Source organism: Lissotriton vulgaris, chromosome 10 (genome assembly GCF_964263255.1).
Source record: "Lissotriton vulgaris chromosome 10, aLisVul1.2, whole genome shotgun sequence".
Lineage (NCBI taxonomy): Eukaryota > Metazoa > Chordata > Amphibia > Caudata > Salamandridae > Lissotriton > Lissotriton vulgaris.
The window spans coordinates 979,299,255-979,320,590 of record NC_141698.1 but is presented as its reverse complement, the minus strand read 5'-3'; the positions used below and the strand labels follow the sequence as shown (position 1 = coordinate 979,320,590).

The 21,336-nt window shown below is 43.0% G+C and overlaps 1 protein-coding gene across 1 annotated transcript in view; it reads left to right on the top strand.

Moving 5' to 3' along the window:
• The window catches only part of LOC147689096 (uncharacterized), a 96,294-nt gene that overhangs the window by 29,562 nt on the left and 45,396 nt on the right, over positions 1-21,336 (top strand). Inside the window, exon 3 of the mRNA XM_086940008.1 lies at positions 12,389-12,493. Within this exon, the coding sequence (XP_086796134.1) occupies positions 12,389-12,493 (105 nt within the window). The remainder of the gene's footprint in view (positions 1-12,388; positions 12,494-21,336) is intronic.

The following is a 21,336-nucleotide window of genomic DNA, read 5'->3' as shown; positions in this document are numbered from 1 at the left end:
TGAAAAGCTCTTTGATGTTGTGTGCGTTGTTATCCAGGCAGTCTTTGAAGGAGGATATCTTGGCTAATCTGATGAGGTGGTGATGTCTGCGGGTGGTGTCCTTGTGGGCTGCGTGGTTGTCCAGAGTGCGTTTGTGGAGCCATATTTTTTCCAGTTTCCGGCATGCACGCTTGGAGGTCTGCAGCTCATCGGTGAACCAGGTGGCTCTTTTGTTGGTGTGGTTGTTGGATGGTTTCTTGAGTGAGGTGAGGGTGTTGGCACAGTCGTCGATCCACTATCTGAGGTTGCGGGCTGCAGTGTCTGGGTTGGTGGGGTCAGTGGATGGGTTTAGGGCGAGGGTGGTGATCAGCTGGTCTTCGGTGACTTTGCTCCAGCAGCGGCGAGGTAGCAGTTGGGTGTGGTGGTGCATGGTTGGTTTATTGAAGGTGAAATGGATGCAGCGGCGGCCTGTCCAGTGGAGTTCGGTGGTGTGGTCGAAGGTGACGTGGGTACCTGTAGAGGAGACGGGTCCAGCTTGTGGCCAGTGGCGTGGGTGGGTGGGGTGACAAGTTGTCTGAGGCTGAGGTTGACGAGGTTGTCGATCAGGGTGGCAGAGTTGGCGTCGTTGTTGTTCTCGAGGTGGAAATTAAGGTCCCCGAGGAGGATGTAGTCCGTGGAGGCGAGTGCGTGGGTGCTGGCGAGGTCGGCGATGGAGTCGCCGAATTGAGCTTGGGGTCCGGGGGTCTGTAGATGAGTGTTCCTCTGAGGGTGGTGTTGGGGTCGGTGTGGATCCGGAAGTGCAGGTGTTCGGCGGTGTTGAGGGTGTCATCTGCATGAGTGTCGACCTTGAGGGTGGACTTGTGGACGATGGCTACTCCTCCTCTGATTCTGTTGGCGCGATCCCTGCGGGTGATCTTGTAGCCGTCCGGGATGGCTATGGCGATGTCGGGCGCCGAGGAGTCGTTCCACCAGGTCTCGGTCAGGAAGGCCACGTCTGGGGCGGAGGTGTCGAGCAGATCCCAGTGCTCGGCGGCGTGTTTGCGTGCGGAGCGGGTGTTGAGGATTATGCAGTGGAGGTGGTTGGGTCCAGTCCGTGGGGGTTTGGTGGCTCTGTCTCAGGTGTGGCAGGAGAAAGATCCGTGAGTCCGTTTCAGGGCGCCTTGGAAGCAGATGTGGTTCCGGCCGGCGTTGAGTGTGTAGAGGGTGCTGGTGTCGTAGCGGAGTCTGGTGTTGTGGCGTTGGCGGGATCCAGGGGTTCTGGTGCTGGGCACGGTCGAGGCACGGACGGGCGCAGACTGGCGCAGACGGGCTTGCCTTAGGCATGCCTTTGGCATGCCAGCAGCGTGGCCACTGGGCGACCTCCATAAGAGGGGGATAGGAAGGGAGGAGCAGCTGGGAGGCGGGAGCGGGGTGGCCAATGGGGAGCAGGGGGGCAGGGCTGCCGGGACACAGCAGCGGGTAGGAGCAGGAAACGGCGAGAAAACAGGCGGGCAGCAGGGAGCAGGTACGAGGCAGCTGGCGGCTGTGTGGTGGCAAGGGGAGCACCTGCCTGTGAGCAGGGTCAAAATAAAGGTGAGAAATTAGCAGAAAGAAGCAGAATAAGGGTCAGAAATGAGCAGAAAGGCAAAATTAAGGTGATCAGCGAGCAGATAGAGGCAAAGTAAAGGTGAGAAAAGAGCACCAAGATGCAGAATAAAGGTCAGAAATAAGCAGAAAAGGCACCATTAGGGAGAGAAGTGAGCATAAGGAGGCGAAATAGAGGTGGGAAATGAGTAGAAAGAGACAAGATAAAGGTGAGAAACGACCCGAAAGAGTCCGCATTAAGGTCAGCAATGAGCAGAAAGAGGCACGATAAAGGTGAGAAATGAGCAGAAAGAGGCAGAATAAAGATCAGCAATGAGCAGAATGAGCCATGATAAAGGCGAGAAACGAACAGAACCAGGCAGAATAGAGGTCAGAAACAAGCAGAAATAGGAAAAATAAAGATCAGAAATGAGTAGAAAGAGGCAAAATAAAGATCAGAAACAAGCAGAAAGAGCAACATAAAAGTCAGAAACTAAAAGAAAGAAGGAAAGTTAAGGTCAGAAATAAGCTGAAAAAGTCAAAATATAGATTAGAAACGAACATAAAGAGGCAAAATAGAGAACAGAAAGAGGCAAAATACAGGGCAGAAACACGCAGAAAGAGGAAAAATAAAGGTCAGCATTGAGCAGAAATAGACCAAAAAGGTCAGAAGTGAGCATAAAATAGGCAGAAAACTAGCAGAACCCACTCAGGCACTCATGCACCCACTCACAGAACAACTCAGACATTGCAGTGGAGAGGTGTGGTGCAGCGGCCAGGGCAGCTGACTTCGGAGCACAGGGTTCACCGTTCGATCCCGGCGGCAGCTCAGCTCAGCACCATGTGGCTCTGGGCAATAGCTCACTTAATTTCCACAATGGCCCCCAGCGCCTTGAGACCCGAAAGGGTGAGTAGTTTGCGCTTTACAAATACGGATTTACATTAGATATTCTAACAGCCACTCAAAGACCCATTCACTCATGCACCCACTCACTGATGAACTAAGACATTTACACTTACAGACAGTCAGACATTCCTGTACCCACTTACAAAATACCTCATACTCTCTCATCTACTCATAGATCTACTCAGAGACTCATGCATCAACTCACAGACCCTCTCAGAGACCCACTGAGACACCCACTTACCCCCTTACAGGCTCACTCATACTCACTCACACTGACTTACAAACCTACCCAGATACTCATACACCCACTGAGACACTCATGCACTCACTCACACACTCAATGTCAAAGGAAAGGTTAGTGGGTAAAGGTAGGAAATACATCTAAACAACCTCACAAATGTACTAAAAAAACATAGGTTACAGGACATCATAGTTAGGAAACGGAATTTAGTAAAATGTAGAGATTTATAGAAAAATACAAAGGTTACAAGGACATTATAGTTACAAAATAGAATTCATAAAAACTGAGATATTCATTGAAAAATACAAATGTTGCTGGGACTTTATAATTAGTCTCAGATTTCACTCATGCAAAACCAGTGAACTTCAGCAATTATAGTTATCTGAGCTAACTATAACTTATTCACCCACAATGCAATGCTTATGGGCTCACGTATTACATCACTCATGACATGGGCAGTGACATCATTGATGACATCTCAAATGACATCACTGATTACATCATCCACAGACCAACTCACATATCTATTCACACCACCATACAGCCTCTCATATACCCACTCACACACCCACACAACCACTCACATACCCATTCACAGACCCATACAAATACTTAAACAAACACTCACTTATCCATAGAGAGACTCACACACCCAATCACTAACACACTTATAGAGCTTAATCATAAAACCAATCACTCATCCATAGCAGGAGGATCCGTCATTGATTTGGTGGCTCATGGTGAGCGAGGAATTCAGGATGATGCTGAAGTTTTGCGCGTGGTCCGTGGGTGTGGGTGGGTGTTCCAATCACTGTGGGCCAGCAGGAGTTGACCCTTTGAATGTCACTATTTTATTACTTCTGAGATTTTAGGGCACAGCCAGAAACACTCCAAATATGTGAACGTATCTAAACATGTCTGCAAGAAATAGGTAAACTATGGAAACAATGGTGAGAAATCATATTTTAAAGTTCCTTACATCCGTGACAAAATAAGTCTAAATACAGTAGTCAACACAAGCTGTGATACATGATGTCTGCACTCCATCTACAGCATATTTCAAATGTTCAAATGGTGCAGCTGATGCTGTACTAAATGGCAAATGTAGCACATACATACTGACGTTGATAAAGGCAAAACTACAGAATCAAGTAATATCAATGACCCTGCATCTAACCTTTTGTAAAACTATGGTAAGGTACTTTTCCGACACATGCATATTAACTACTCCTATGATGTTCATCAGTTACAATTGTCTTTCACAGTATAATTTTATAAGCTTCTCCGGATCAGTCCAAAGTGATTACAAGTGCCAAGCCTAGGATTAGAATGCAAATGTCCAACTTCTAAAGTAAGCCATTTCCCCAGAATACCACATCTCTTCTCCATGTGGCATTGGGGGATGAAAATATGTATAACCAAGAAAGATCACAGTGCAGCACCACCAGGCTTTGGATAAAATGCATCACTAATTCCACTCTAGTCACAAGTTAAAAATATATTTTTCCAGACAAATTTTATGGATGAGGTGGGAGAGAATGCTTTCAAAATTAAGATTTATAATCACTGAGAGATGAGATGCACCAGGACCACAAACGGCGAGGTCCACATTTTTCTCCTTCATGTTCCTGCCTTTGACTTATGTGGTCTGCGGTCATCAAACGTCAGCACATCTGATATTAGCATAGGTTAGTTCAGGTGGTTTGAATAGAAATGAGAGGAAAAATAGTTTAATGAAGTGCACAACAAGTGTGTGAGGGAAATTATAGTTATAGTGGAGGTTATTCTTCCAAGGAAGAGAGTAGGGCCATGATGCATCTGACCATGCTTCTGAGCTTACTCCCATTTGTTGTAATAATACCAATTCAATCAAATAGAAGAAAACATTGCAAACAATGCAAAATCACTAACATATTTTTCCAGATGACACTGCATCCAAAAAAGACATTGCCAATGGACAAAGTGAACCCTCGCTCTTAGTAGATAGTTAATTTATAAGGAATCCTTGCAGCGCAGAAAACGCTTTGTGAAATGAGGGTAACACTTAAACCCAATGCATGGGTTAACAGTCATGGTTCTTCTTGGCCATACCAAATGCATGTTAAATATGGAAGGATAATTATACAACAATGTCACTGACTGATAGAGCATCAGTGCCCTTTTTGAAGCCCATTAGAGCATGTGAAGGACAGACTGCAAAACTTCAAAAAGAAAGGTAGATATACTTTTTAGTTAACCCTCTGTATGCCAAGCCACTTCAATGTCCATTTATTTACGTTTAGATATGTGTGCATTATTTGTACAGCATAAGGTGTAAGGAGCTTTAACACAAGAGTTACCATCTGGAAAATGTGACATTTATAACGGTATCTATCTTCCTCAACAGTGTAACAAGTTTCCAAGCCTTATTCTTTTAGGCAAATACAATTTATAGTAGAGCAACAGTGCTTGTTGTAGCCCTTTTATGGAACAACAAATGTGCCATAATTATTTTGCTCCTCAGGAGACTTACTTGACCAAGTTCTATTTTTCTGTCTGCCACTTTTGGCTTATTCAGCAAAGAGAAATTTAGACAACACCCGCATGTTTCACATCAATAGATTGAGCGTTCTTTGACAGTGGAATAGGAGGCATAATCAAAGACAGATGCTTGTAATCCATATATATTACTCTGCTACATGAAGAATTATGCAGTTAAGTTGGCGACCAGGAACTGCCGTAACAGAGATTGTTCATTAAAGTTCTTTTCAAAATTAACAGTGGATGATACAGTAAAAAAATGCTCTTCCTCTTAATGGGTTACCTCCTGTAGGGCAGGTTGCTAACATCTGGATGTGCAGGTTATCATAATACTAATCCATGATTGTAATGCCAGGTGGTGGGATGATGCTGTACCAAATGGACAAGATTTTCCATACTGCACTTAACTAAACATTATAATAGGATTGTTACAACTACAGTGTGCCTTCTTTGCCATCTACTCATCCATTTCTTATTGTATAGACTATAAATGTCCATGGTCTAAAATGGATGGGCAACAATATAGGGCCATTAGTGTTTCTGATGAAACTTCCTTCAAATACATGGACCAGGTCTGTGGAATAGGATACTCATAGTCAATAGAAGAAAACAAATCACCCATCACCCATCACTATAGCTCTCTATGTCTGTCCCCGATGGCTCCATCCTATTTGCCTCGCCCTAATGTGCTAATTGTGTATGTATTTGGACATTAATACCAGACCTATTCACTTCAGCAATTCTTTTTATTGTTTGGCTTGACAGTGCAGCGATAGCCAGAGAATTCTGTAAGCATAAGTAGAGAGGGGCTTTGACTCAGCACACATGTTGGAAGCAGTACATGTTTTGATTGGGCAGACGTTGTGTGCTTCCACAAAAAAAGTGCTTGTCCTCCACACAGCTGTGCAATGATTTTGTTTATTTATCTAGCTGCCCAAGTTTGAACTTTCAGGGGCAAACAGATGGCATTGTAATGTTGTTAAAGTTTCTTAGTTGACTAAATCATTTACGGTGTTTGCCTTTCTCTAGAAGCAGCACTGATGGGAGGAGGGCAGACATGCGGAATGTACATGAATTCATAGGTTATTGAGTTTGTGTGTGTTTTATTGCAATTGTGTCAGGGTGAATGCAAAAATGTGCCAGGGGATAGATAATTGGATGTATGAGTGCAAAGATGAGTGACAGTGTACATGTAATGAGGATGCCCTGCCTAAACGGATGAGGCTTTGATATTCATTGGCTTTGCCAATGAATGTTGGTTGTTAAGAACAGGTGTTGCACCCTATTGGGGCTGACATGAAATTCAGCCATAGAAAAACTTCTTCTGTGACCCCCCACCTGCAATAAATGAAGTGCTTAGTTTTTAATTGATAGTATCCTCACCATAAATGTGCATTTTTCATGATACAATAGCAGGGCTGCTTCTAAGAATTCAATTGTTTTGGAACACTTGAACAAAAGACAAGTGGCCCAATATTACAGCATGGTTCATGAGACTGAGGAACGACCTAACTCAACCCCACTGAACAAAAAAGTCAGTTCTTTGTTAAGGGTAACAGGAGCCTCACTCCTTTTGGATCCCCCTTTTCAGCTGAGTTTAGTGCCACATCTTTCTATAAATTATAACAAGGCACTAATTTGAATGTGTTTGTAGCTACTACAGCTATACTGTTGCATCACCCATTCAGCACTACACCTCAGCCCTCGCATCTACCTGAAAAGCAGTTTTTCATCTTACGAGGTGAGAGAAACAGAGGCAAATCCAACCTCCTACTTAAGGTCACAATAACAAAAATATAATAACAAGGCACACATTTGAATGTGTTTGTAGCTACTACAGCTATACTGTTGCATCACCCATTCAGCACTACACCTCAGCCCTCGCATCTACCTGAAAAACAATTTTTCCTCTTATTATGTGAAAGAAACAGAGGCAAATCCAACCTCCTACTTAAGGTCACAATAACAAAAATATAAGTCGCTAATCCTGATATTTTCCTGTCAAGCACCAAGAATATGAAATCAAGCACCAGAACACGGGAGACTCAACCTTAATCTGTCGAAACGTTGAAAGGACCTAAAAACGCACTTCTTTGGAATGGATTTAGCAGTTTATGACACTTTTACTGTTTGCAGACTTTTAGGATATACTATTACCACGCACTGAGGCATATTTACAAGGGGATTGTGCCACAGGAACATCACTTTTACCGATGTTTCTGTGGCGCAATGCCCTGCTCCATATTTACAAAGTGGCATTAAGCGACTTTTTGTGGTTTAACGCCGCTTTGTAAATATGGTTCACTTTCACCCAGTCTTCTGCATGAAGGGGGCATGCAAGGGGTGTTGCAGTGGGCGTTCCACCGTAACATGCATTGCTTTTTGACACTGCCCCAGATATACATGGATGTGTAAATCTGAGACAACGCCAAAAACGAATGCCTGCACATAAAAAATCATTCCCTGCAACGCGGGCACCCTTGCACTATGGTGCAAGGGTGTCTGTGTTGGTTCGAGCCAGCTATCTTTAGCGGCAGCACTAGTGAAAACACAGGGGTGCGCCATATTATTGCACATAGAGTATACATGCGTTTTGGAAATGGCATAGGGTGGCGCTGCAAATTTTGCTGTAGCTCCGCGCTCTGCCATTTCCTTGTAAATATGCCTCACTGTTCCCTGTACTTGTGAGGAGCTTCATTGGCCATGTGTTTTATCTGCTCGACACAAATATCTTTGTTAAATAAATAATTAGATTCATTTTAAGAGTCAAGTTAACTCATAAAGCATTGCTTATCTACATTTTCAGTCTATCCACATCTGCCTGAAAACAGAGAATAATTGAAGGGAGAAAAAAATAGAGTGTGTTGTTTACCTAAAGTACAACTTTCAAACCTGTGCAAACAATCTGGGAGGAGATGTGCTCTGGTTGTGTGTGTAGCTTGCCTTGGAACACTAGAGTTTAGGCCTAGATTTACTAACACTTTGCTCAACGTTTGCATCACAAGCCTTCATAGAGTGATGAAATTGGGCTTATGTCGAGCACAAAGCTTGTTTTGCACTGAAAGGTAGCCCTAAAGTAATCAAAGCCCAGTGGCGGCTGGTGACATTTGAAAGTGGTGAGGCATAAACCAATTGACGTACAACACTGTAGTGAGCGAGCGTAGCCAGCGAGCCTGAACCACCTATGGGGGATTTGGGGATTCTCCCCCAAGAACATTTTGAAAAAAGAGTGGGCAAACGGTGCATTTTCAAGCAAATTTGAGAAAGCATGAAGGTTAATAACGCAATTTTGAATCTCTTCTAACAAAGACAATGACTGGCAAAACTGTCTATCGCTTGTTCTGCTGACATCCTAGGCACACAAAAAGAAACCAATATACTTTTGGGTGTAAGGTTTGTTCCTGAAACAGGAATATTACCATGCACACATTGACACATGCACCAGTGATTTATGGCACAAAAATAGCAGGTGCATGCACTGCTAACCCTTTCAATCATGCACAAAGGCCAGACAATTCTCCAAGCAGCACTTATACTCATTTCCTTTCACAATAAAAGGGATCCTTTGAAGCGCCCAACAGCACTCCCTTAATTTCAAGTACTGAATCTGCAATGTGAAGGGCAAATGTGAAGGGCATTTTTGAACGGGGCCATGTTTAAGAAGCCCCTTAAATAGAGCACAAAGAAGAAAAGTAAATGCATTACAATGGACTAGCAAATGAGCAAGCACTCATTACTCTGTCCACAAAAGGACAATTACAATTGGCTGCAGAGTTCATATTCCATGCAATTACAATACAATACTGATCCCACTGGAATCAATTAAATAATTAGCGGGCAGTGTTAAAGCATTTGTAGATGGTGAAGTATTTTCAGGAGCCAAATAGTGTGTGGTGTCAAACATTTGTTACAGTCTGTATTTCGCACGTCACATGGCCTAAACTGATGTAACATCCAAACTTCAAAAGTTGGAATACATAATTTACAACATATGTACATTTCCTCTTGTGTCTGGCGTTGCCCCCATTAAACATCACTGATCACCTGTCTGAGCTTGCTATGTTTCTTGGAATTCCAGGTTCCAGACTCATAGGGTCTGCTTGGACTCAGTCGTGCACACCTTTCAGTAGCAAGACAAAGCAGTTTTGGTACAAAAACACACAGGGTGCAGGTTCAATATTGGCATGACCCCACTGAATTTACCCAGGGTGTGAGGAGAACGCTTCCCTCTATGTAGAGGAATAAAGGGTATACCCCGCTATCGCCAACCAGTACTGCTCCCAATCTAAGGGTCAGCCATTACGACTCAGGAGGTTACTATCCAAGATAAGGAATGCAGCTCTAGCCCCTTAGAAACCAAGCACCCTGGAACTAGTAACTGTGTGGTGTCTGTCATAGGCAACCAAGCAGAACATATCTATAATAGGTGAGAACTCGAAGTAGACACTGAAATATAATCACAGGATGGTGTATCGGTAACAAGAGCACAGGGCTTTGATCCTTCCGCTTTCACTTAGACACAGCCCTGCACACAGCTGAAGCAGACAAAAGGCAAGCACCCCCCATCCTGCCAGAACAGTTGTTATTGCCAAGACTGAATGTAATGCAAGCACCCCGGACAAATGGACTGAGGAAGGCAAAAGGGATGCCCAGCCCTCCACCAAAGGAGAATCCTTAAAGAGAACACCTCAGAAAAAGATGCCTGCCCTCACCAGTGAGGAGCATTGTTATTCAGCAATTAAGGAGGCATACCTGTTTGTTGGTCAAGATGTTTGCAATCACACCTATGCGTGAAGCCTGATTACTGAAATCATACCTGCATGTGATGCACGATTGCAGAAACCATAGTAGAGTGGGACACATGATTACAAATACCCCTGCAAAATATGGTAAAGTCAGCCTTGATTTCAGTGATCGGCCCGCGTAGTTATCTATAGTACTGTGTACACAATACTTTAACATCAATGAGGTCAACTGCAATGTTGCACCACTTATGCCTCTCACAATATTAGGGGTATTGCGCTTGTGAAAAATAAACTCCTGCTGATGCTGGAACAGGGAACAAATCATAAGCAAAATATTTGTGTGGGCTTGCTCCCCGGGGGCTTTAACTTAACAATAATATTACTTCCACTTGTGAAATGGACAAACACAATGTCAGAGGCACTGTGGCAATAATGCTGAAAATGCCACCAGCAGATGGGTGCTTCGTATGGGATTCTTCGACTTTGCGGCCCATGGCTAGGAGGTCAGGTCAAGCAGCTGAGGCTGTGAGCTTCATACTGGCAACTGAATGTTCCTGACATCTATCTGTGGCACATCCCGCAAGCAGCTCCCCTGCCCTCATGGAGCGACCCCATCACGGGCACTTATCCGCAATCTGTCTCTTGTGCAACGTGCAGTATCCCTGCCCTTTGGAGACATGTATTAAACTCTTACTAAGTTTTCCCTCAGACAGTGTCATTTACCAGTAAAATGTGTGTTGACCTCAAAAGTAGGCAATAGCAGTCGCTGCTGGTGGAACGACTCCAGTCACGTCCGGCATGATTGGGGAGGGGGGATGGTACCTGCAGGGAGGGGGAGTTGGGGTTAATGTAATGAATAAAACTTACCAGGCATGAGGCATCTCCTTCGGTCCCGCGTCACATCACGTCTCATCTGCAACACTGAACAGGAAGTACTAACTGCCAAATCAGGAGACTGAATGGGATGGGGGGTCAGGCGGCTGACCCTTGTTTCTTCGTATCCTGGCATTTGATAGGGCATGGGGTGACTTTGCGCAAAACGCATCACCGCCCGAGCAGGAGCCTATCTTCAGACGCCTGCACTACACTGGGCATGTGCAGCATCCTAATGGTTTGTAAATGTGAGTGAGGAGCAACGCTCCTCTCTCACATGCTCAGTCAGACTATCTTCTGGACTCCTGCTCTCACCTGCGTGCACAGGCGAGAGCAGGAGACATGCGCACTTTAACCCCTGAAGCACAGTCCGGCCCAGAAATGTAAACAGATGAATTGTGAAAGCTGTCAATTCATCTGCTTACATTCCTGTTGCCCAAACTGCAGTGAACAGTTTCTTTTGTGGGGCGCTGCGCCGGCACCCCTATGGACCAGCCGCCCCTGTCAAAGCCACAAAATAAGGTAAAGTAGCACCAGGCGCTATTTAGAACTACAATGCATGAAAGGGAGTACCACAAGTGGTACATCGGCATTCACCTGCAACCACCCATATTTCTTTATGAAAAACCCAAATCTATCTACTAAGAAGGTAGCCTGGTCTTTGCACCATAAATGTATCCTCTTGAGGCAGACATAAACCTAGAGAAAGATTTTTTTCTCCAAACCTTTCCAACTTTGCATGTGTGCTGCAAACTTGGAAGAGTTGTAAAGTATGTCTAAGCATAGTATTTTGTACTGAAAGGGTGCCCTTCCAGTAAAAATTTACCTATACGTCACACATCATGCACTATGTTGCAAATGTGCTGGCATGGTCTCAGTCAGCTTAAAGCGTGCCGCTTGAGAGGAGAGAGAATCAGTGTCATATCTTACTGAATGGGGTGCTGTTGTATTCCCTTCTATTCATGCAATGCATTGCTGCAATTTTGTTGCCACACTACATTGATTGAAAAAGAGTAAATTTGGCCCAAGGGTTCTAATCCCCCACTAAAACAAGGGAATGAGCAATTTTCTGACAGCTACTTTTTTCCCTCTGCCTCAAAGTGTAATTCCATAAGACAAGATTAACATACATAAAGGCATATATTAATTAAATGTACATGATACTCTGTAGTCGAGTTCCAAGGAAGCTGGCCTCACTGGCATCACATCCTAGATTTTATGACCAGGAACCCACATCCCGTGTACTGTACTATGTTTGAGATGCTTGTTTTTATTAAAACTGTTCTCTGCAAAGAGCTTTGCTGCATTAATTATGATTCAACATGTCTGGGACTTAACTAGGTTGCTTTTTTTGCCCATGTGATTGCAAAAAGAAATAATTCATCAGTCAGCTGTTTCAGCTATCAATAAATAAATGTGCTGCTCTCATTTCCACCTAAGTATTTGCTCTGGCTGCTAAAACAATAATGCCTACATCTGTAACAGTTCACGCTAACGACCTGATGACAAATACATGACAAGTTCGTCCGGCAATGCTAAGCACGTGCCTCCCTTTTACAGTGAGCTGTGAAGGCGGCTGTCAGAACGGCGGGGAATGCATCTCCGTCAACGGCGTGGTGAAGTGCATTTGTGCCTCAGGGTGGACTGGATCAAGATGCCAAGAAGGTGAGGAAAACTGCTTACTTTTCATTCGCACCTGCAGAAAGTCAAATGTTAGCCATTTCTGAGTGTAAATACAACCAGATGGTCCTTGTTTACATCTTTCGATCAGTGGGCCTGCACTATTTTAACAAAAGGAGAGGCAAACGCTCGTTAAATGGACATGTTAACTTACTTTCTTTTAAGGTCCTCATAAAAAGTTGGTCAGACTTTGGTTCGGAGATACCGGGTGAGTTGAAACTTAAATTACCGGCCGGTGTTTCTACACTGAAGTCCATCCATTATGACTTTTTCCACCAGAAGTTACCTGGGGCCCGATGTAGGTACCAAATACCGGTCGGAAACGGCCGATTTCGGCCGTTTCCGACCGGTATTTGGCCTACTGAGATGTAGGGGACCTTTTTTTTGTCCGATTCGGTATTTTACCGATTCGGTAAAATTACCGAATCGCATAAATACCGAATCGGTAATTTTACCGATTTTTTAAATTTGGGATGTAGGTGGGACTACTTTCAGTCCCACAGGCCCTTCAGATTCGGTATTTTAACACCCAATCCAATTGGGTGTTAAAATACCTAATCCAGGTGTGCATACACACCTATGCCATGTGACAGACAGACATGCCCTTAGGGCATGTCTGTGTGCCACATGGCTCACATGCCTGTTTTGGGGGTGCTAGAGGGTGTCAAAGTGACACCCCCTGCACCCTTGCACAAATCGGTAATTACCGAATCGGTAATTACCGATTCGGTAATGCCCATTGATTCCTATGGGCTTCAAGGCCCATAGGAAGCAATGGGGGATACCGAATCGGTATTTACAGAATCGGTAAATACCGAATCTTACAGATTCGGTATTTACCGAATCTGAAATACCTACATCTCCCCCCCTCTAATTTACCACTTCATAAATACCGATTCGGTATGATTCGGTATTTATGAAGTGGTAAATGTAGATTTACCTACATCGGGCCCCTGGTGTTTTGCCGGGCAATTTTTCCCAATTTTGGTGACTAGCTGCTGGCACTTTCTGCCTGTTGGAAGCTGACGGAAATTGCTAGCACAAATGCCGGTGAGATGAAGCAGTAGAGGTCAGGGGAAGCCTGTGCCTGTCTGGGGGAGCATTCTCTGTTCCCTTTGATTGCTGAACGGGGTGGCCTGTGGCTAGGCAGTGATATTATCTAAGCATGGGCAGAGTTCGTGGAGTTCCAAAAACTCTGCCGTTCTAGGAGGAGCTCTGCAAGCAGCGAAGTGCGCTTGGTGAAGCCTGTTCGCATTGATTTTCAGCCCCAGGTGTTTCTTCTGTGCTGGAATATCAATGCGAACGGCACCATGAGCAGTGCAAGAGGGTGCTACTTATTTTCTGATGCTTGAGTAGATTTTCTACTTGAACAGCAAGTTTCTCAATGGAAACAGAAGGTTTCTCAACCCAACCGGTCATGACCATCTCTGGCAGCCCGCATTGAGAAATCCGACCGTCGGCGTTGAGAAATATCATCGGGAGGTGAATTTTTCTCACTCGCCAATTTGACGTTGGGAAGAGCGAGCGAGGAAAAGTCTTGCTGGAAGGTGGATTTTCCATGCTCGCGCTTACCAACTAGACATTGGACAGCATGAGCAAGGAAAAAAACTCAGTTCTGCTACAGGAAGCAGAGTTTTTCGGAACTCCTCATGCTCTCGGGAGTGCAGAGTGCAAAAACTCTGCAAACACTGTGAACGGAGTTGAGTTCACTGCCCAGGCTTACTATTATCAAGAGGCCCTGCCATGCAGCATTAAGGACAAGCTTTAGGTCTCCATGCCAGGAATTTCTGGTGTGGTTCTCACTTTCAGACCGAATAATACCGAGCCCCAACACACTCAAAATGGGCATAATGGCTCCAGGTGAAACACCCCAATTCTTAAGGAAGGCCTCTCAGTTTGCATAAATCACCTATGTGCAAATCCTAAACTTCTTCCTCCCAAAATTCTAAGAACATAAGTACAAAATGTTCTAAAGAACAAAATGTTCTAAGAACAAAATGTAGTTGGTGAATCCTAATAATTTTTCATCTTGCACACAGCATTTTGTGGCTCATTACAAATTGCAGAGATAAAGAAGAAGCATGGTCCCTCGATGTAATTTTCTGCATACCGACATTTATATTTAAAAGTATGCCCTGTCCCGTCGGCCACCGGCTGCCTTTAAAATTGTGACACTCTGGAAATGCACATACAGAGATGGAGGTACCCACGTCCCACCCTAGATTTACAGCTATTCGCACAGTCGCACAATTCCGCCCCCCTCATAAATGAAAATGAGTCACATAGTTTAGCAAGGATGTCAAGTAATGAAGATGAAACTGGAAGTAGGAATAAAGTAATTTTATCCTTAAGATGACAGCATCACCGGAGGGCATCCAGTACAGTCTGTGTCCAACCTCCAACTGCCCACAAGAACACTGCACGGAACTTAAGCTCTAGAATGATAAGAGAATGAAAGGTCTGTGCAGAGTCACATAGCAACTATATACACATAGCAACTCTATACATGACACATCTTCCCCCTTTAAACAAAAAACAAGAAAAGTAATTAAAAAATGAAGAAACAATTATATATACAACTTATCTCTAATGAAAGTTACAAAATCAGAAAGCCATCCAGGTTTTTTGCGCAAACGCTTAGTATTACAGAATTGAGGACATTGACATGACAAGAACAGGTGGCTGAGGTGTCCGCGGATACAGTAGGAACAGAAGAATCAAGATTCTTTGAATTTTGTTCCCCACAATGTTCAAAAATCTCAAGGGAACTATTCAAATCTTCATCAAAATTATACTTGGTAGGAGTGATAACCCCACGATACAGATTCTTGTGACCATTAAGTACAGTAATTCTGCTAAGATTCCATACCTTACCATTAGAAAGTCTAACAGAATTTTTTAAAACATTCTTAACAGTAAATGGTCCCATAAATTGGTGTTGGCCCTTAGGAACTCTCCAAGGTTTGTTGACTTTGACTAGCATACTAACTTTGACGACAGGATTGATCTTAGAACCTCTTTTAAGATCAAATCTGATTTTGTTGTACAAGTGAGTTTTTTCAATTTTTTTAACGAAATCCAAATCAGCACAACTTTTTGTAGAAGAAACTAACCATGAAGGGCTACATTTAGTTCTTGGTAATCTCCCCCTCATAATTTCAAAAGGAGAGCATCCAGACATATCATTAGGAATGGTTCTGTACTTCCAGATCGTTTTCACCTCAAAAAACTCCCATTTGTTATCTTCAACTCCTGTGACCTGTATGGTACTCTTGATAACCTTATTTAATCTCTCAATAATAACATTTCCACTAGGGTTATACAAACATGTAGTACAATGTATAACACTAACCTTTTGAAAATAACTTTTGGCTTTGTGAGAAACAAATTGTACATCATTGTCGGTGATAATCTGGATAGGTAGTCCTTCTAAGGTAAATGAAAGAGCAAAACGGAATCAGTGTCAACCCTATCTACGATTTTCAAAACTGGCCATTTAGAAAAAATATCAATAGCAGCAATAATGTATTTGTTCATTGGTCCTATGGGACCCATGATATCCATGGCAATTGTCTCCCAAGGTCCATTGGAAACATAGTGTTCACTCATGTTTGGTCTAAGTGTCTTTAAAGACTTGTCAGCATTGGCACAAGTGACACAATCTCTAACAATACGCTCCACAAACATGTCTAAACCAGGCCTCAAAAATAATTTTTTAATAAATTGTTCTTACAATTCCATTATGGCCCTCATGACCATGAAGAACAATAAACTGTCTTATACCACTAGGGGGAACAGCTCTGTCTCCTCTCAGGATAGTACCATCATTAGATAATAACTAATTTCTGACTTACCAGAAAACGTTAAGTTCAGGAGTAAAATTACTCTTGGAAGGCCAGTCTTCCTGGACATACTTATTAACCTTTTGCAAAATTTGGTCTTTTAAGTATTCAGAGTACCACACTTCCTTTTTAATGGGAAGAGGACCCTCATCATGTACTAACGCGATTTGAAAATCATCCCAAAGATTGTGAACATGTGCTTTAAGTGGTACAGGAAGTCTAGATAAGAAGTAAACCGCAACAATTTATTTTCATGGAACATACACTATCCTATAAATAAAGTCTTGTAGTCTCATAGACATCCTGGCAATTCTAGCTGATGCATTCATCATCCCATCAGTGGTGAGGAGAGGTACCAAAGGTTTTTGATAGCTACAGATCTCACATTCCTTGCCCCAGACAAACACTCTAAAATGCTCCAACGTCCACACACATGATAAGGTTTCCCTTTCAATGTTGGAGTACTTCGCTGCAGAGGGCGTCAAAGTTCTAGAAGGATAAACTATAATGGTTTATTTACCCTTCTCACCTCTCTGTGCAAGAACTGCCCCCAGACCCTTGGAACTGGCATCGGTAGCAATAACACAAGGAAGATGAGGTTCAAAACTACACAAGGCAGTAGTAATACCAATGGCAAATATCACGTGTTTGAATTCCTTTTCGCATTCCTCACTCCAAACAAACTTGCTTTTGATTTTTGAGTAATTGCTTTATATTGAACACTCTGCAAGAGAAATTCGGTATGTATTTTGGGTAAAATTCAGTCAACCCTAAAAATTACCTTACATCATCCTTAGAAGTATGAGAAGTTGCACATTGGATTGCTTCAACTGAATTGGGTTTAGGTTTGATGCCATCTTCACATGACGAAGATAAGTCACAGAAGACACTCCAAATTTACAATTTGAATGTTTCACAGTTAAACCATTGGAAGATAATCTACCCAGAACAAGATCTAAAGATTGGTCATGATCAAATTTGTTGTCGGCATATACGAGGATATTGTCCTGAAAACACACTGCATTTTTACAATTTCCAAAGATGTTATGCATGGTACGTAGGAATACAGCCCCGCAGAGGTGAGGCCAAAAGGCATTCTTTTAAATTGATAACACCCGAAGGGTGTAACAAATGCAGTGTATTTTTTATAATCTTCATTAAGAACAATTTGGTGGTAGGCAGAGGAAAGATCAATAGATGAAAAAAACTTCGCTTTCCAAATGAGTGCCAACATTTCAGAAATTCTAGGTAACGGAAATTGGTCAATTACAATACTGTTATTCAAATGGCGCAAGTCAATGCAGAGTCTGATGTTACCATTAGCCCGTCTGGCCACCACAATGGCGAAAATCCATTCTGAGGGTTCAATCTTTTCAATTATATCACTCTCCATCAATTTGTTGAGTTCATTCTTTACATCATCTTTTACGGAAATGGGAATATTTCTAGCTTTAAAAACATTCGGGCATGCATTGTCCTTCAAAATTATTTTATGCTTAAAATTTGTTAATTCACAGACGTCATTTTTGAACAAATCAGAACATTTCTCTAGCAACACTTTACTCTACTTATTAGAATCTTCCATAACCATGACTGAAACCTTTGCTGATTGGCTGAATACGAGCCAATCAGCGCACAGCCCCGGCAGAGCTCGTTGACTCCCGTAACCTTAAATGTATACGAGTTCCAGGACGCGCGCAGCGGACACGCCGCTGGTGCGCCAAAGGCGCGCCAAAGGCAAGCCCGTCTGCGCCCCTCCGTGCCTGGACCGAGCCTAGAGCCAGAAACCCTGGTACCATCTCCCCCAATGCTAACTTCGCAAATAATCAAGCTGAAAAAGAGACTCAGGCTATGTATCTCTCTCATAACAGCTGCCATACACCAATCAGGTACAATTTCGAGCTGTTTTTGGCACTAAATATTCCACCATCATCAAAATGTAGTAAACTACACTTAGAAAACGAAATTGCACCCTGCCTTAATTGCGGCTTTACCTTGAACAGAGAAAACGTTAAGAGAGACCATCACCAACTCCAACATAAAACATCCTCCTTTCTGAGCTTGAACTGTAGATCGCTACCTAAACACAAATTTGAGATCTTTAATCTATTATTGGATGAAAAGCCGGATGCCCTCTTTCTAAAGGAAACTTGGCTCCAAGAGAGCTCTGGTCCGGAAATTGCAGTGGCTGTGCCCGATCATTATGCATTACAGAGATTTGATCGTATTAATAAAACAGGAGGTGGGATTGGTATCATTTTTAATAGAAGAGTACAACTGTGATTTCACCCCTCTATCTAGTCCCAATTGTGAAACTGCTCCCTTACCCACAACTTTACGTTTACTGGTTTACTTGTTTATCACCCACCTGGCTCAGCCACAGCGTGGGCAACAGCTCTCTCTGAATTAATTAGTCCTTTAGTGATGAAGGCTGCCAATTTCTCTCTTATTGGAGATGTTAACTTACACCTAGAAAATCAAACCAATACATTTATCTCTGAGCTCATTTCCGATCTTGCCTCCCTAAATTTAAATCTACTAAATTCTGGACCCACACACACGGCAGGTCATTTACTTGACCCCATTTTCACGAATCTCAAGGAAATTAAAGTTCTTCCCGCGCTACCGGTTTGTTGGTCTGTCCACTACTTAATCAGGTTCTCACTTCAAATAGCCATGCAGCAGCCACCGGTCCTTTCTAATCAACCACAGCTAATCAGGAACTGGAAAATGCTGGACATTGATACTCTGAATTTTTTTTTAATTCCCATCTTCCTTGCACTAAGCAATTCGTATTTGCTTTATCTACAGCAGTACAGAATTGGCGCCTGACGGCAATTGACTCTTGTCTTCCTTTAACCAAATTAAATTGCAAGAACCTGCGATCTCCTGCCCCATGGTTCACGGAACTATTAAAACATGAAAAATCGGAATGTAAAACTTTTGAACGTTTATGGAGAAAACATTACTAATCAGAAGGGAAAAAAATATCACATCCTTTGTAAAAAGGCACGAGCCGACCATGTGTGCAACACCATTTCTGAGGCCCTAAATCGCTCCAAAACACTGTTCAATATGGTGAAACAGCTTGCGGGATCCAAAACATTAGCCATCCCACCAGATCTAAACAAACAACAATGTGACACACTGGCCACATTTTTTACACAAAAAGTCGACAAAATCTACCAAGGAATTGAGGTAACACAGAGAAGCTGCCCTCCCTTGGTAACTTCCTTATTGACTCCATCTACTCATAATTGCATTAGCGATTCCAATCTACATGTCCCACTGAACCCTAGACGTACACTGAATAGTTGGCCCAGGCTAAACACCACAACTTTAATTAAATTACTTAAGACTATTAAATCTGGATCTCCAAACGATCCTCTACCTTGCCCCGTACTCAAAAAACTCTGCCCTCAATCAATGGACATTATCACAAATCTCCTTAACACCTCCTTACAGGAAGATACTGTGCCAACTGATTGGAAACATGCAATGATCCATCCCCTACTCAAGAAGGCTGGCACTGACCCCAGTCAACCTTCCAATTTTAGACCCATTTCCCTGATACCAGTATTTTCTCAAATTTTGGAACAACATGTACATCAAACTCTTACTGAATTTGTTACGGCTCACGACTTGCTACTCCCTTACTAATTGGGTTTTAGAGCTGGATTCTCAACAGAAACCACTCTATTAGGAGTCACAGAAAATATTCGCTGCCAGTTGGATAAAGGAGAGACTGTGGCCCTTATACTCCTGGATCTAAGTGTCGCATTTGATACGGTATCACACGCAGTATTAATTAACACACTTCGTTTATTAGGCATCTGTGATTCGGCACTAAACTGGCTCATTTCGTTCCTGACAGATCGTACCTTCCAAGTTTTTCCTCAATCCACTTGCTCTGACACGCATGTCTTCAAACATGGTGTCCCCCAGGGCTCAATACTTAGTCCGCTACTTTTTAATCTGTATATGAGCCCTTTGGCCAAGGTGGTGGAGGCATCAGGCCTTTTAATGTATTCATATGCCGACGACTCCCAGTTGTTCTTTTCTCTCTCTTCTGAGAATGATGAAACTTCCTCCTCACTCAAAAGAGGTCTCATCAAAATAGCAGGATGGATGCAGGATAATTTCCTCAAATTAAATGGGGAAAACAACTAGGTTGTTATTCTAGGCAAAAATAAAAACCTGTGGGGCCCCCATGATTGGCCTCAGGAAATGGGCACGCTTCCCGTCCCAGTCCCACAGGCGCGTAACTTAGGCATCATCATTGATGACTCCCTTAACATGCACCACCAAGTTGTAAAAACATCAGCCACATGATTTGCCATTTTAAAATGGCTAAAGAAAATCTGCTGGATGCTGCCTGAGTCTACTCAGAAAACTGTAGTCAATGCCTTGATTACTTCCAGGATTGACTATGGTAACATGCTTTACTTGGGCTCAAGGAAAGCAACCATCCTCAGACTTCAAGTCATCCAGAATTCAGCAGCTCGACTGCTATGTAAAATTTCCAGAACCACTTCCACTACCCGATATCTTCGTGACCTTCACTGGCTCAAGGTCGAAAACCGAATAAAATTTAAAATACTCTGCCTAATGCACAAAATCCATACTGGCACGGCTAGAAAATATCTCCACTCACTTGTTCATCCATACTGCCCATCTCGCACTCTTCGTTCTTCTACATTAAAAAAGTTTGCCATCCCCAAATTCAAGCTCTCGCGCATGGGTGGCAAATCCTTTTCCTATCTAGGACCTGTGCTATGGAACTCTATGCCCTTCCATGTTGATAATGAGACAAATCATACGAATTTCCGTAAAGCTTTAAAAACCTGGTTATTCAACATTTAGACATTCCCCCTGACCTTAGCCTTAGGCTATTATCTTCACAAAATCGCGCCGGGAAACCCTTTGTGGGTAGCTATTGAGCGCTACAAATGCACAAAATAAACTAAACTAAACAGGATCAGGATT